The sequence below is a fragment of the Sapajus apella genome, unplaced genomic scaffold, assembly GCF_009761245.1.
Source record: "Sapajus apella isolate SASKATOON/1434 unplaced genomic scaffold, GSC_monkey_1.0 scaffold95, whole genome shotgun sequence".
Lineage (NCBI taxonomy): Eukaryota > Metazoa > Chordata > Mammalia > Primates > Cebidae > Sapajus > Sapajus apella.
In genome coordinates this window covers 6,922,646-6,936,099 of record NW_022437035.1, presented here as the reverse complement: position 1 = coordinate 6,936,099, position 13,454 = coordinate 6,922,646, and the positions used below count along the sequence as shown (strand labels likewise).

Genomic DNA, 13,454 nt, shown 5'->3' with positions numbered 1-13,454 from the left:
GGGTGAAGGGGGCTGTGTGTAAGATGGAGTAGAGGAGGGGCCTGGGCAGAGCAAGGGAAAGACCATTGCCATTGCCACTGTCCAGAAGATGGGCAATGGTGGCTTGGCCAGTGGAGGGGTTTGAGGGAATGGGGCTGGGTTCAGGGTGGGGACTAGACAGAACTCGATGGGCAAGGGAGGATGTCCTAGTTTCTGTGTGGGTCTTCCCATGTCCCCTCTATACCCCCAACAAATGACACGGGCATACAAGCAAAAATAGTGTATTTGAAGATAGATGACCCAAAATTGGGGGGCCCAGGGGTGAGGCCTCAGCAGCTGCCTGGAGTTGGCACAGACTACCCCAACCCCCTAGAGGAGCCCGGCATGATAGAAGCCCCTCTGCTGGGCCTCCTCGCTGCCCCCCCACCAGGAGGAAGGATTGTGTAACCGCCAAGAATCATCATCATCATCATCATAATACATTGAGGTCTTCAAAGTTTGCCCAGCAATTTTTGGCATCGTAGTTGATATTACTCATAATAATGACTCTGACAAGCACAAGGACTGTGCCAGGCTTGGACCCACCATCCAGTGGTGAGCAGAGTCTGTGGCAGGGGTGAGGCAGGCAGGGATAGGAGGCAGGTCTCCCTGGGAGTCCCCATCTCAGCCTCCAAGGCAGCCCTTCCAGAAGGCTCCCCTCCCTGCCATCACCCATAGCAGAGGTCACTGCCTGTTCTCCACCTTTTTTTTTTTCATTTGTTTGAGACAGGGTCTTGCTCTGTCTTCCAGGCTGGAGTGCAGCCTTGATCTCCAGGGCTCAAGTGATCCTCCCACCTCAGCCTCCCATGTAGCTGGGACTATAGGCACACACCACCATACCCAGCTAATTTTTGTATTTTTAGTAGAGATGAGGTTTTGCCATGTTGATCAGGCTGGTCTCGAACTCCTGGCTTCAGGTGATCCACCCACCTAGGCCTCTGGAAGCGCTGGGATTACAGGCCATGAGCCACCATACCCAGCCCTGTTCTCCACTCTTTCTACGGCCACAGCTGGGGTTGGATTCAGGCCAGGGCTGTCCCAGGTGGCTCCTGAGAATCCCCCAAGTCTCAAAGACCCTTACTGGGCTGGTCCCTCCGCCACAGCCCCCGACGGGCAGCCCAGGAGGCCACAAACTCACAGTTGTGGTAAAGGAACATTCCTGAAAGAGTGAGTGCGATGCCCACATAGCTGAGGGCACTAAGGCGGCTGCCGAATAAGAGCCGGGACAGGACGAGGTTGCCCACCACGGTGAGGTTGCCTAGGACGTGGACTGTGAGGGCGGAGGTGAGGGCCAGCAGGGAGAAGCTGGCCAGGTTGTAGAGAACAGACAGGAGGCAGCTGAGCAGGATGCAGGCCCAGAGGCGAGAGTCACCAGCAGTGGGCGGCAGGGCCACGCCAGCCTCCAGCACCAGGGCTGCACCTGCCAGCAGGCAGAAGCTAGGCAGCGAGGTGGCATAGAGCAGGGTCACCGCGTCCAGTCTCTCCTCCTGCAGCAGGGCACCTGCAACAGGACAACAGCATGAGCACCCGCAGGGGTACAACCCCCTCCAGCGACCCCAGTATGCCCCCCTTGGCTGGTCCTCCAAGAAGCCTACCCAGACCCCTCGGGCAGGGCTAGTGGCTCCTCATCTGAAATGTGACAGTCAAGAGTTGCAGTCGGACCACCTGGGTTTGTGACCTGCGTCCACCCCCTGACTCGCTGTGACCTGGGCTCACGAGAGGCACTTACCCTCTGTAAACCTGAGTTTCCTCACCCAGAGAGTTGGATAATAATAAAACCTAATCATGGGGATGTTGTAAACATTTTAAAAGATGACATACATAAAGCCCTTAAATGGGAAATGTTCAGTAAACATAAAAAACTAAACTAAAATAAATAAATCTGTTATCAGCCACTTCAAACCACCTCCCATGGGCTGAAACAATGATCTGCTTGGGATATCTAAATGATCAACAACCACGAAAGCTAAGTGGCTCAAAAACCCTTACTAAGGCCTGTAATCCCAGCACTTTGGGAGGGCAAATCACTTGAGCCCAGGAGTTTGAGACCAGCCCAGGCAACATGGTAAAACCCCATCTCTACAGAATAAAAACATTAGCTGGGAGTGATGGCACGTGCCTGTAGTTCCAGCTACTCAGGAGGCTGAGGCAGGATCTTGAGCTCAGGAGAGGTGAAGGTTGCAGTAAACCAAGATCACATCACTGCACCCCAGCCTGGGCAACAGAGCAAGACCCTGTCTCAAAAAAAAAAAAAAAAAAAAAAAGAAAAACTTGGCCAGGTGCAGTGGCTTGTGCCTGTAATCCCAGCACTTTGAGAGGCTGAGGCAAGAGGATCACTTGAGCCAGAAGGCTACAGTGAGCTAGGATGATGCTATTGCACTCTGCCTCAGTGACCAGAGCAAGACCCTGTATCTAAAAAATAAAAATAAATATTCAGGGGCTGCCCTGGCCCTGAACAAAAAGGTCCTAGGTTCTTTTTTTTTGAGACAGAGTCTTGCTCTGTTGCCCAGGCTGGAGTGCAGTGGCATGATCTTGGCTCTCTGCAACCTCTGCCTCGCAGGTTCAAGTGATTCTCCTGCCTCGGCCTCCTAAGTAGCTGGGATCACAGGCATGCGCCACCACACCCGGCTATTTATTGTATTTTTCATAGAGACGTGGTTTGCCACATTGGCCAAGCTGGTCTCGAACTCCTGGCCTCAGGTGATCTGCCCGCCTCAGCCTCCCAAAGTGCTGGGATTATAGGCATGAGCCAGCAGGCCCGGCCCAAGATCCTAGATTCTTAACCTAGCTTTGAAGACTCTGCATCAGCTGGCCCCAACCACCTTTCCCAGCCTCGGTCCTTATTATTCCCACACTGCAGCTCCAGCCACCATGACAGGGGCAGGCCAGCAGAGGGTCCCAGCTCTGCTGCTTACTAGCTACATGGGGGCCTTTGCATTAAAAAAAGAAGAGTTTATAAAAGAAAATAATAAATTGTTTGGATCAAAAGGCTGACCCATTCATTGCTTCATTCACTTATGACCACTGGAGTGACAAGGGAACAAAAGGTCATTGTTGGATCTTGGCTCACACTCACTGTTTATAACTAATAATTAGCATTTTTTTTTCTGCTAATACTGGGGCTTGTCAAGATGAATCCAGGACTAAGAGGAAAGCTTTTCACTTTGCAAAGGAAGAGGGGATCTTGCTGCTTTGCCTGTGTGTGTCTCTGTACCTGTGTGTACACCTGCCACCACCAGCCAATTCACAAAGGAGTGCCCAGGTGAAATGACATTATTATTATTGAGACAGGGTCTGGCTCTGTTGCCCAGGCTGGACTGCAGTGGCGAGATCTCAGCTCACTGCAACCTCTGCCTTCCGAACTCAAGCAGTCCTCCTGCCTTAGCCTCCCAAGTAGCTGGAACTACAGGCATGCACCATCACCCCGATAATTTTTGTTTCTTTTTTTTTTTTTTTTTTTTTTTTTTGTAGAGATGGGGTTTTGTCATCTGGTTCACCCAGGCTGGTCTCAAACTCCTAGACTCAAGCAATCGGCTCACCTTGGCCACCCGAAGTTCTGGGATTACAGGTATGAGCCATTGCATCTGGCTAAAATGGCATTATTTGCATGAGGACATTGATGGCAATGGGGACTTCGCCAAGTTAGTGGAGAGAGATGAGTAGTCAACACAGGTTCCCTCCCAGGGCTCTGCAAGCCTCTATGCATTTTCTGACACACACTTTCCAAAAAGCCAGAGATGCTTACTCATAGGCTATGCTTAGAATAGGAAATTTTATTTCTCTCTCAATTTCATTCTGATGTTTTAGCTTTGTTCTCTAGGCAACAGTTCCTCTGGCTTAAGCGTTTCTAGAAATGAACAGATAATCGGAATGCCTCCTGCTCGTAGGCTCCAAAGTTAGCCCTGTTATGAGCTGCCTGTGGCTTGCACATTAAAGATCCCATCACAGGAAGGTGTTTGGGTTTTCAGGTGAACTTCATCTTTGGCAAATTTCACCTTCTGCAAAGCAGCCAGGCAGGGTGGTCCTAACCCTCCTACCCATCTCCTCACACCCATTGTATATCCCTCCCTGCAGCCCAGGGAAAGGGCAGCGATTCTCTGTCAGAGGTGACTGGCTTCTACCTGGGGGCCCCAAGATGTCAGCCTGTTTGTCCTGCCTTATTGCCACCTCTCCTTCTATTGTAGCATGCCCAAGGTTCTGCCACATGCAGACAACAGCTGACCCTTCTCTAAACCCTGTCTGCTTGCCATTGGCTTGTCCCCTTTGCTCCTTCACGGGCTATGTGGCCCTCTCTCCCTCTCTCCATGCCTTGGTCTCCTTGTGAGTAGTGTGGCAACATCCCCCTACATGTGAGGTGCCGAACACAGGGCCTGATGCCCGGTGGTAACGGCTCAGCCCGGCAGCTGGCATGATCCCCACACCCTGGTCCTGCTGGCTGACACCTGTGCCCTGGCAGGGCCTGTTTCCCATTCCCAGATCACCCTTTCCTCCTCCATCAATATAAAGAGCTGGGCATGGTATGGGCACCTAGGGAGGCCCTAACAAATGTTTGCTGTCATGGTTACATATTGTCATCATCACTGCATGCCTCTTCCCCTAGGCGGCCTTCTCAGGGCTCCCCAGGAAGAAGCAGCTGCTCCCCAACACCTGTGACCACCTTGATCCAAGAACTTCTCTCTTGCCATTGCAAACTATCTGAGTGCATCTCCCGCTTCAACCTGAGAGCTCAGAAGACGGGTTGAGTCCGCCCGCTCTGTGATGCAGGGGGGTCCAGCTGACAGCAAGCCCAGCAGGCTGGTGCCCCACTTCCCAGTCTTTCTGTGGGTAGGAGGATGGCATACCCCTCTCCTTGTGCAGACCCCCTGGGCCTACAACTGGCCAGGTAAGAGGGAAGCCACTGGCCCTGCCAACAGCTGCCTAGGCTCTTCTCTTTCTGGATACTTTTTTTAAGATGGAGTCTCACTCTGTCGCCCAGGCTGGAGTGCCGTGGTGTGATCTCGGCTCACTGCAACCTCCACCTCCCAGGTTCAAGAGATTCTCCTGCCTCAGGCTCCCAAGTAGCTGGGATTACAGGCATGCACCAGCATGCCCAGCTAATTTTTTTGTATTTTTAGTAGAGACAGGATTTTACTATGCTGACCAGGCTGGTCTTGAACTCCTGACCTCAAGTGATCTGCCTGCCTTGGCCTCCCAAAGTTCTGGGATTACAGGTGAGAGCCACCATGCCCAGCTTTCTTTTTAGATACTTGTCCTCTGTTCCCACAAACTCTGCTCTTAGGAATGGAGCTGGCATCAGCCATGTACACTCAAGTCTGAATCTGGCCCTGGTGCCTCTCCTGGAGCCTCTTACAGTAGAAACCTCCTTTTGTTCAAAACCTATCTCAGGCGGGGTGTGGTGGCTCATGCCTGTAATCCAGCACTTTGGGATGATGAGGTGGGCAAATCACTTGAGTCTAGGAGTTGGAGACCAGCCTGGGCAACACTGATGAAACCCCACGTCTACAAAAAATACAAAAATTAGCTGGGCGTGAAGGTGTGCCTAAAGTCCCAGCTACTCAGAAGGCTGAAGTGGGAGGATTGCCTGAGACTGGAAATCTAGGCTGCAGTGAGCCACTGCACTCCAGCCTGGGTGACAGAGCAAGACCCTCTCATAGACAAACAAGCAAAATAACCTCTTTCAGGCCCTCACTCTAGTCTGTTCCTCTCTCTCTCTGCAGGGCTCCCATTTCTATGAGTGGGGTCTCCAGCCTCCTAAACTCCTTCATGAGCCATGCAGCCAAACCAGTGTATGAAACCGGCTCGCCTGTCAGAGTCATCATCTGGGCATGTTGGCTCATACCTGTAATTCCAGCACTTTGGGAGGCCCAGAGGGAAGATCACTTGAGGCCAGAGGTTCGAGACCAGCCTGGACAACATAGTGAGCCCCTGTTTCTATAAAAAATAAAAATTAAAAATTAGCCAGGCATAGTGGCATGAGCCTGTAGTCCCAGCTACTCAGGAGGCTGAGGCACAAGAATTGCTTGAACCCAGGAGGCAGAGATGGCAGTGAGCCGAGATTGCACTGCCGCATTCCAGCCTGGGTGACAGGGAGACTGCCTCAAAAAAGAAATAATAATAAATGGCGCGCACGGTGGCTCACACCTGTAATTCCAGCACTTTGGGAGGCCGAGGCAGGCAGATCACCAAGTCAGGAGTTTGAGACTAGCCTGATGAACATGGTAAAACCTTGTCTCTAACTAAAAATCCAAAAATTAGCCAGGTGTGGTGGCACGCGCCTACAGTCCCAGCTACTCAGGAGGCTAAGGCAGGAGCATTGCTTGAACCCAGGAGGCAGAAGTTGTGGTGAGCCGAGATCTCACCACTACACTCCAGCCTGGGCGACAGAGCAAGACTCTGTCTCCAAAAAATAATAATAATAATAATAAATTTTAAAACTTATAATTTACAAAGTATGTACCCTCTGCCAGGCCCTGGGACTAGGTGCCAGGAACAGAGTTACCCCAAATCTGCCTGGCAGGCAGCAGACAGGTAACCAGGTGGTGATCACACATGGCATTTGGAGCCATGATGGGGGGAGCAGAGGGTGCTGCAGGAACCCAGAGCGAGGACCCAACCTGCCCAGGGGTCAGGGAAGAAAGGAGGGAGCTGGCAGAAGTGAAGATGCAGCCCGATACCAGGCACATGCCACTCCATGCTCAAGTGCCTGAGGCGTGGCTGGCCATAGCCCCCTGTAGGCTGGGGCTGCCTGGGTCCCTATGTGAGGAGCACTGACTTTCTCAGCAGGGGCAGCATGGGCCTTGAGGTCAGGACCTTCATAGCCCTGCGGCCTGCATGGGAGGGCCCCACAGGGTCAGGTTTCCCAGTGCAGGCTCACGCTGAGCTCAGCCTCCAGCTCTCATGTAACCTGAGGGCAAAAATAGAACTGGGTTTTGACCCTGCCTTGGAACCAGGGAGGTTAGAGACAGGGCCTCTGTGTCCCAGCTCTGAATATGCCAGGGCAGGGCTGAATTCCGACTTCAATCTTCCCTGGCTGTGGGCTGCCATCTACCCCAGCCTAGCACTCTTGGAGTCCCCACTTCCTTCTCCCAGGCCTAGGTCACAGGATCTCAGGGCAGGAAGTGACAGCAAGAGGCCCCTTGGATTCCATCAACTCCAATGCTCCTCCACTGACGAGGAAACTGAGGCCCAGATAAGATCCTGATTTGTCCAAGGTTGCCCAGCAAATATGAGCAAAGGTATGGCTGGATCTCAGGCCTCCCCAACCTAAGTGGGTGTCCTGGCCTCCCCTGTGTCTCCTGGGGCTGAGGCAGAGACAGAGCAGAAGCTGTCACTCAGATGCTGCTCAGTAGGACAGGTGAGAAGGCAGCCTCCACCCTCAGCCAGAATGATCTAGTGGGTCTGGGCCTGGAGCCTTGGCCCTAAACTGCCCAGAGCCCTGCTACCCTCTTTCATCAGAGCCAGCATCTGGAGTCACATAGACCAGGCTTCACGTCCTTAGAGGCCCTGTGACCCTGTGCAAATCATGAATTTTTTTTTTTTTTTGAGACAAAGTCTAGCTCTGTCACCAGGCTGGAGTGCAGTGGCGCGATCTTGCCTCACTGCATACTCCGCCTCCCAGGTTCAAGCGATTCTCCTGTCTCAGCCTCCCAAGTAGCTGGGATTACAGGCACGCACTGCCACACCCACTAATTTTTTTATTTTTAGTAGAGATGGGGTTTCACCATGTTGGCCAGGAAGGTCTTGATCTCCTGACCTCATGATCCTCCCACCTCAGCCTCCCAAAAGGCTAGGATTACAGGCATGAGCCACTGTGCCCGGCTGAACTCTTTTCTTGAGACTGAGTCTTGCTCTGTCACCCAGGCTGGAGTGCAGTGGCTTGATCTCAGCTCACTGAAACCTCCGCCTCCCAGATTCAAGCGATTCTTGTGCCTCAGCCTCTTCAGTAGTAGCTGGGATTACAGATGCATGCCACCATGCCCGGCTAATTTTTGTTTTGTTTGTTTGAGACAGGGTTTCACTCTTGTTGCCCGGGCTCATTGCAACCTCCGCCTTCTGGGTTCAAGCAAGTCTCCCTGCCTCAGCCTCCTGAGTAGCTGGGATTACAGGCACCTGCCACCACACCCAGCTAATTTTTATATTTTTAGTAGAGACGGGGTTTCACCATGTTGGCCAGACTGGTCTCAAACTCCTGACCTCAGGTGATCCACCCACCCTGGCTCCCAAAGTGCTGGGATTACAGGCATGAGCCACCATGCCTGGCCCAATTTTTGTATTTCTTTTTTCTTTCTTGGAGGTTAGAAGCAACAATTTTTGTATTTTTAATAGATACAGGGTTTCACCATATTGGCCAGGCTGGTCTGGAACTCCTGGCCTTAAGAGTCCTCCTGCCTCAGCCTCCCCAAAGTGCTAGGATTACAGGCGTGAGCCACCATGCCCCACCTGTCAAATCATGAACTTCTCTGGGTCTCAGTTCCATCACCTGTAAAATGGGGATGAAGTTGGTGGTTGTCATGTCAACTCAAGGTCAACGCCCAGCACTAAGTCTTTCACATTGTAGCTCCCACTAAACATCAGCCCTCCGCAGACTTAGCCTGACCCCTGACCTTCCAAATCCCAGCTCAAGGCTTTACCCTCCTTTTCCCTCCCTGGACCATGCTTTCTGGCCTTCCTCTGGGTCCAAAGCCTTCCCCCACAGCACTTAAAAGCCTGGAGTCCGACTATCCGGGTTCAGATCTTGCCTCTGCAGCTCACTGGCCACGTGGCTCAGGGCAAGTCTCTTCATCTCTCTATCAAATGGCAACAATACAGTGAGATAAAGGACAAAGCATTCATCACTGGCTATCACTAAATATTGGCTTGTAATTCCAGAACTTCAGGAAGCTGAGGTGGGAGGATTGCTGAGGCCAGGAGTTCAAGACCTACCTGGGCAACATAGCAATACCTGGTGTCTATTTCAAAAAAAAAAAAAAAATTAGGCCAGCGTCAGTGGCTCACGCCTGTAATCCCAGCAGTCTGGGAGGCCAAGGCGGGCAGATCATGAGATCAAGAGATCAAGACCATCCCAGCCAGCATGGTGAAATCTATTAAAAACCCAAAAATTAGCTGGGCATGGTGGCGCGCGCCTGTAGTCCCAGCTACTTGGGAGGCTGAGGCAGGAGAATTGCTTGAACCTGGAAGGTAGAGGTTACAAAGAGCCGAGATTATGTCACTACACTCTAGTCTGGCAACAGAGCGAGACTCTGTCTCGGAGAAAAAAAAATTAGCTGGCCAGGTGTGGTGGCTCATGCCTGTAATACCAGTACCTTGGGAGGCCGGGTGGATCACTTGAGGTCAGGAGTTCAAGACCAGCCTGGCCAACATAGTGAAACCCCATCTCTACTAAAAATACAAAAATTAACTTAGCAGAGTGTTGCATACCTGTAGTCCCAGTTACTTAGGAGGCTAAGGCAGAAGAATCGCTTGAACCTGGGTTGTGGCAGAGGCTGCAGTGAGATGAGATGTCACCACTGCACTCCAGCCTGGGCAAGAGCCAGACCCTGTCTAAATAAATAAATAAACAAATAAACACAAGTTGGGCCTCCAGAGTCTGAGTCTGGGGCCTGAAACTCTCTGAGCTGTTGGCCCTCTCTGGGTCTCAGTTTTGCTTCCTCCACAGCCATGAACATCAGTTTCTTCATCTGTAAAATGGGACAACAGCCATATCCCTCACAAAGCCATCCAGGCCACACACCCACCCAGACCCCTGCCTCCTCAGCTGGCCACCCAGGCACTTACTTTGCTGAACTGACTTGAGTCCTCGGAGGCAGGTGGCAGCGAGCAGGAAGCCACAGCCAGTTGGGGGTGCCCGGAACTCTCCAGCCAGGCTGCAGGCGGCCCCCAGGCAGAGCGGGCCCATGGCAGCCAACTGCAGCGGGTGGTGGCGGCGGCCCAGCAGCAGTGCTGACAGGGCCAGGGTGAACAGGGGCGTGGTGGTAGTGACCAGTTGCGCCAGGTCCAGGGGCACAGCGCTCAGGCCCACATTGCCGCAGGCCATGGAAGTGCCGAAGGTGAGGCTGAGCAGTAGGACTCGGCAGCGAGTGCCGCCTGGCATGGGGCGCCGTGCCCCCCAGTGGCATGCCAGGGCCGCCACCAGCATGTGCAGCGCCGACAGCAGCAGGGGCCGCCCGAAGCCGTGGACGGTGAAGATCCACTTGTTGAGGCTTGACATGCTGGCTCCTGTCAGCAGCCACACCAGTGCTGCCATGGCCACCCGGGCCCGGCCAGGCTGCCGGAGGGCCTGAGGGCTGCCAGGGGGCCACTCGGGGGGCCCAGCCGCCCGAGCACCATCAGCTGCTGCTGTTACTTCGGCTGAGGTCATCCTGCCATCATGGTGCTCCGGCTGGCAGCGGCACATCCGCACCAGAGGGGCTGGAGCAGGAGGCAGGCTTCCCGGTGACCACCTCTGGGCCACCAGAGAGCTCCGCTTTGGGCCAGGCTAGATCCTGGTTCCTCCAACCCCGTGCCCTGTCTTAGACAGGTGAGAGGACTGCTTGTGCCAGGCCTTTGCCAGCGATGTCTGGGAGCTAAGTAATCTGTGTTTCCAGCTCAGACAGGGCAGAGCCAAGGTCGCAGCTACTAGGATGCCAGGGTTTCCGATGTTCAAGCGTGGGTTCCAGGCACCTCTGTCCCGTGCCAGGTGGTCTACACTGTCCTCCCCGCCTAGTGCCCACGCTGTGCTCTTAGAAGAAATCCTCGTTCTTCTTTTCTCTTTGGTCCCCAGGTCTTTAGGGTGCGCGCAGATCCAGAACCCGGGAACTCCTGCGTGCTCACGCCGTGACCAGGCCTGGCAGGGGCAATCCGGGCTCCGCGCCTGTTGGTGCCCAGCCCGGGGAGTCGCGGGCTCGCTGCCTTCCACCGTACCCGGGTGGTAAGCAGACACCACGGCCGTTGCTCCGTCCGGTGCCTGGCGGCGAGCTAGGCGCGGTTCCAGCAGGGCCTGCGCTCCAAAACTCTGGCTCTCGGAGGCTTTGGCTGGGGCTCTGGCTGCGGCTGTGGCTCCGGCTACAGCTCCGGCTGCGACTCACGCCCGGCACCAGCTCAGGCCCGGCAAGGCTGGCGCGGCCGCGCGCTCTTGGCCCCGCCTCCGCCTCCGCCCGCTCCCCACCCGGAAAATTGGGCCGAGCCCACCGCAAGGCCCCTCCCCCGTCCGGGCCCGCCCCTGGAACCGGGAGGGAGGTCTCGCCCCGCCCCATGCCTCCCGCCCACGGCCCCTCCCCCATCGGCCTGGCATTCCCCCATCGGCCTGGCATTCCCCCAACGGCCTGGCATTCCCCCATCAGCCCTCCTCCGCCAGGGGCCTGCGCGTCTGCTCAGTAAAGCTCCCGCCAAGCTGGCGTGGTCAGCCTCCCCCTGCCACCAGGGAGGACCAGGTCTCTCCCCACCCAGCGCCAAGACGAGCCCCGCATGGAGATCAACGCGCCTTGCTGGAGACACTGGGATATCCCGCACGGCCGCCCAGGGTATCTTCAAGGAGCAGGATAGTGAGGAGGGACCTGCAGCCCCCATCACAGGACCAGTCTCACGCCCACCTGATCGCTGACCACAATTTTCTCGTGGGACCTCAGCATCCAGCAGAGCTGGATCACGGAGTCCCTTAAGGCCCCTCCATCGCCCCTCCATAGCCCCAGCATCCTCCCCAGCCTCCCAGAACAGGGCGGGGCCCACTCTGAGGTCAGGCAGGGCTACCCACAGCTGCGGAAGCAGGTACCGCTGGCCAGCATCCCTCCCGGGCCAGCAACCTCTGTCCCGTTCCCTGAGCACTCGGAGCTGACTTAGAGCAAAACTTCCTGGGATTCACCCTGTGCCCCAGCCCCGGCAAGACAGAGCCCTGGACTGGGAGGCAGAGCAGCTGCCACTGAGTCCTTGCCCCTGTCTGGGTCTCGGTTGTTCAAACTGAACGACAAATGCTCTCTGAGCTCAGGGTTGGGTAAACAGTGCACCCCAGGGCAGAAGAGGTCCATTCAGATTCCAGGCCAGTCCAGGCCCTGGCCTCTCTCAGCTCTGGAGTCCAGGGGCAGGAGGACCAAGGCCCAGCCATGTGCCCAGTACCAGATGTGAGCCTCTTTCCTGTCCTCGGGCTTCCTTCTCTTGGCTCATGCCCTAGGGTACCCACCTCACCCCTTGCCTGATGTCTAACTAGCAAATCCTTTGTGACAGCAACCTGTCTGGAGACCCAAGACCTCAAAGGGAGGAGCCCAGCTCGCGGCGCCCTCTGGTGGCCAGACGCGGAATATGGCCCTCAACCCCCATCCCAATCACTGGACATGGGTTTTAAAGCCCCAGCCTCGCAGGAGGCCCGCTGAATCAGAGGCTCTGTGTCACGGGTGGGCCCGGGAATTTACATGGTCACATTTGCCTCTGTAAGTCTGACGCCTGCCGGAGCCTGCAAATCTCTGCTGAATAGCCTAAGCTACAGGGCAGGGGGTGCAGACAGGGAGATTTCCAGGCCAAGGACCAAAAAATGGGGGTATTTAGGGTTTCTCCAGAAAGGGTTGTGGGAAGGAAACTAAGCCAGCCAAAGGAGGGGGGGACCCTCTCCCATACCCCCTTGCCATTTTCTGAGGAGGAGAAATCTGGGACCCCTAAGGGTTATAATTATCTTTGGGATTTTGACAGTTTTTTCTTTTTCTTTTTGAGTTTCACTCTTCTTGCCCAGGCTGGGGTACAATGGCGTGATCTTGACTCACTGCAACCTCCACCTCCCAGGTTCGGGGGATTCTCCTACCTTAACCTCCCCAGTAGCTAGGATTACAGGTGTGCACCACCATGCCCTGCTAATTTTTGCATTTTTAGTAGAGATGGGGTTTTACCATGTTGGTCAGGCTGGTCTCAAACTCCTGACCTCAGGTGATCCACCTGCCCCAGCCTCCCAAGTTGCTAGGATTACAGGCATGAGCCACCATGCCCAGCCTGGATTTTATGTTTTCTAGTAAGCTTTCCTTAATAAAAAACAATAGCCCAGGTACAGTGGGTGCATGGCTGTAGTCACAGCACATTGGGAGGCTGAGGCATGAGGATCACTTGGGCTCAGGAGTTGGAGACCAGCTTGGGCAACATGGCAAAACCCCGTGTCTACAGAAAATACAAAAATGAGCCAGGGGGCTGGGTGGGGTGGCTCCCAACTATAATCCCAGCACTTTGGGAGGCCGAGGCCTGGGATCACAGATGTGTGCCACCACACCTGGCTAATTTTTTATTTTTTATTTATTTATTTATTTTTTTGAGACGGAGTTACACTCATGTTACCCAGGCTGGAGTGCAATGGCGCGATCTCGGCTCACCGCAACCTCCGCCTCCTGGGTTCAGGCAATTCTCCTGCCTCAGCCTCTCGAGTAGCTGGGATTACAGGCACGCACCACCATGCCCAGCTAATTTTTTGTATTTTTAGTAGAGACAGG

At 54.6% G+C, this 13,454-nt stretch overlaps 1 protein-coding gene across 1 annotated transcript; it reads right to left on the bottom strand.

Annotated features, from left to right (window-relative positions):
* Positions 1 to 244: 244 nt before the first annotated feature.
* On the bottom strand, positions 245 to 11,146 carry SLC35E4 (solute carrier family 35 member E4). Its single transcript, XM_032256906.1, has 2 exons — positions 9,793 to 11,146; positions 245 to 1,519 (listed from the first exon to the last, which is right to left on the bottom strand). The coding sequence occupies exons 1-2, from the start codon at positions 10,409 to 10,411 to the stop codon at positions 1,086 to 1,088; spliced, it is 1,053 nt and encodes a 350-aa protein (XP_032112797.1). The 5' UTR covers positions 10,412 to 11,146; the 3' UTR covers positions 245 to 1,085.
* Positions 11,147 to 13,454: the final 2,308 nt, after the last annotated feature.

What these genes read in the sequence shown, in the direction of transcription:
- SLC35E4 (XM_032256906.1), bottom strand. Translation starts at nt 10,411, where the DNA reads ATGTGCCGCTGCCAGCCGGAGCACCATGATGGCAGGATGACCTCAGCC. An exon ending in ACTCAAGTCAGTTCAGCAAA is followed by an intron (nt 1,520 to 9,792) that starts GTAAGTGCCTGG and finishes GTCCTGTTGCAG; the next exon opens with GTGCCCTGCTGCAGGAGGAG.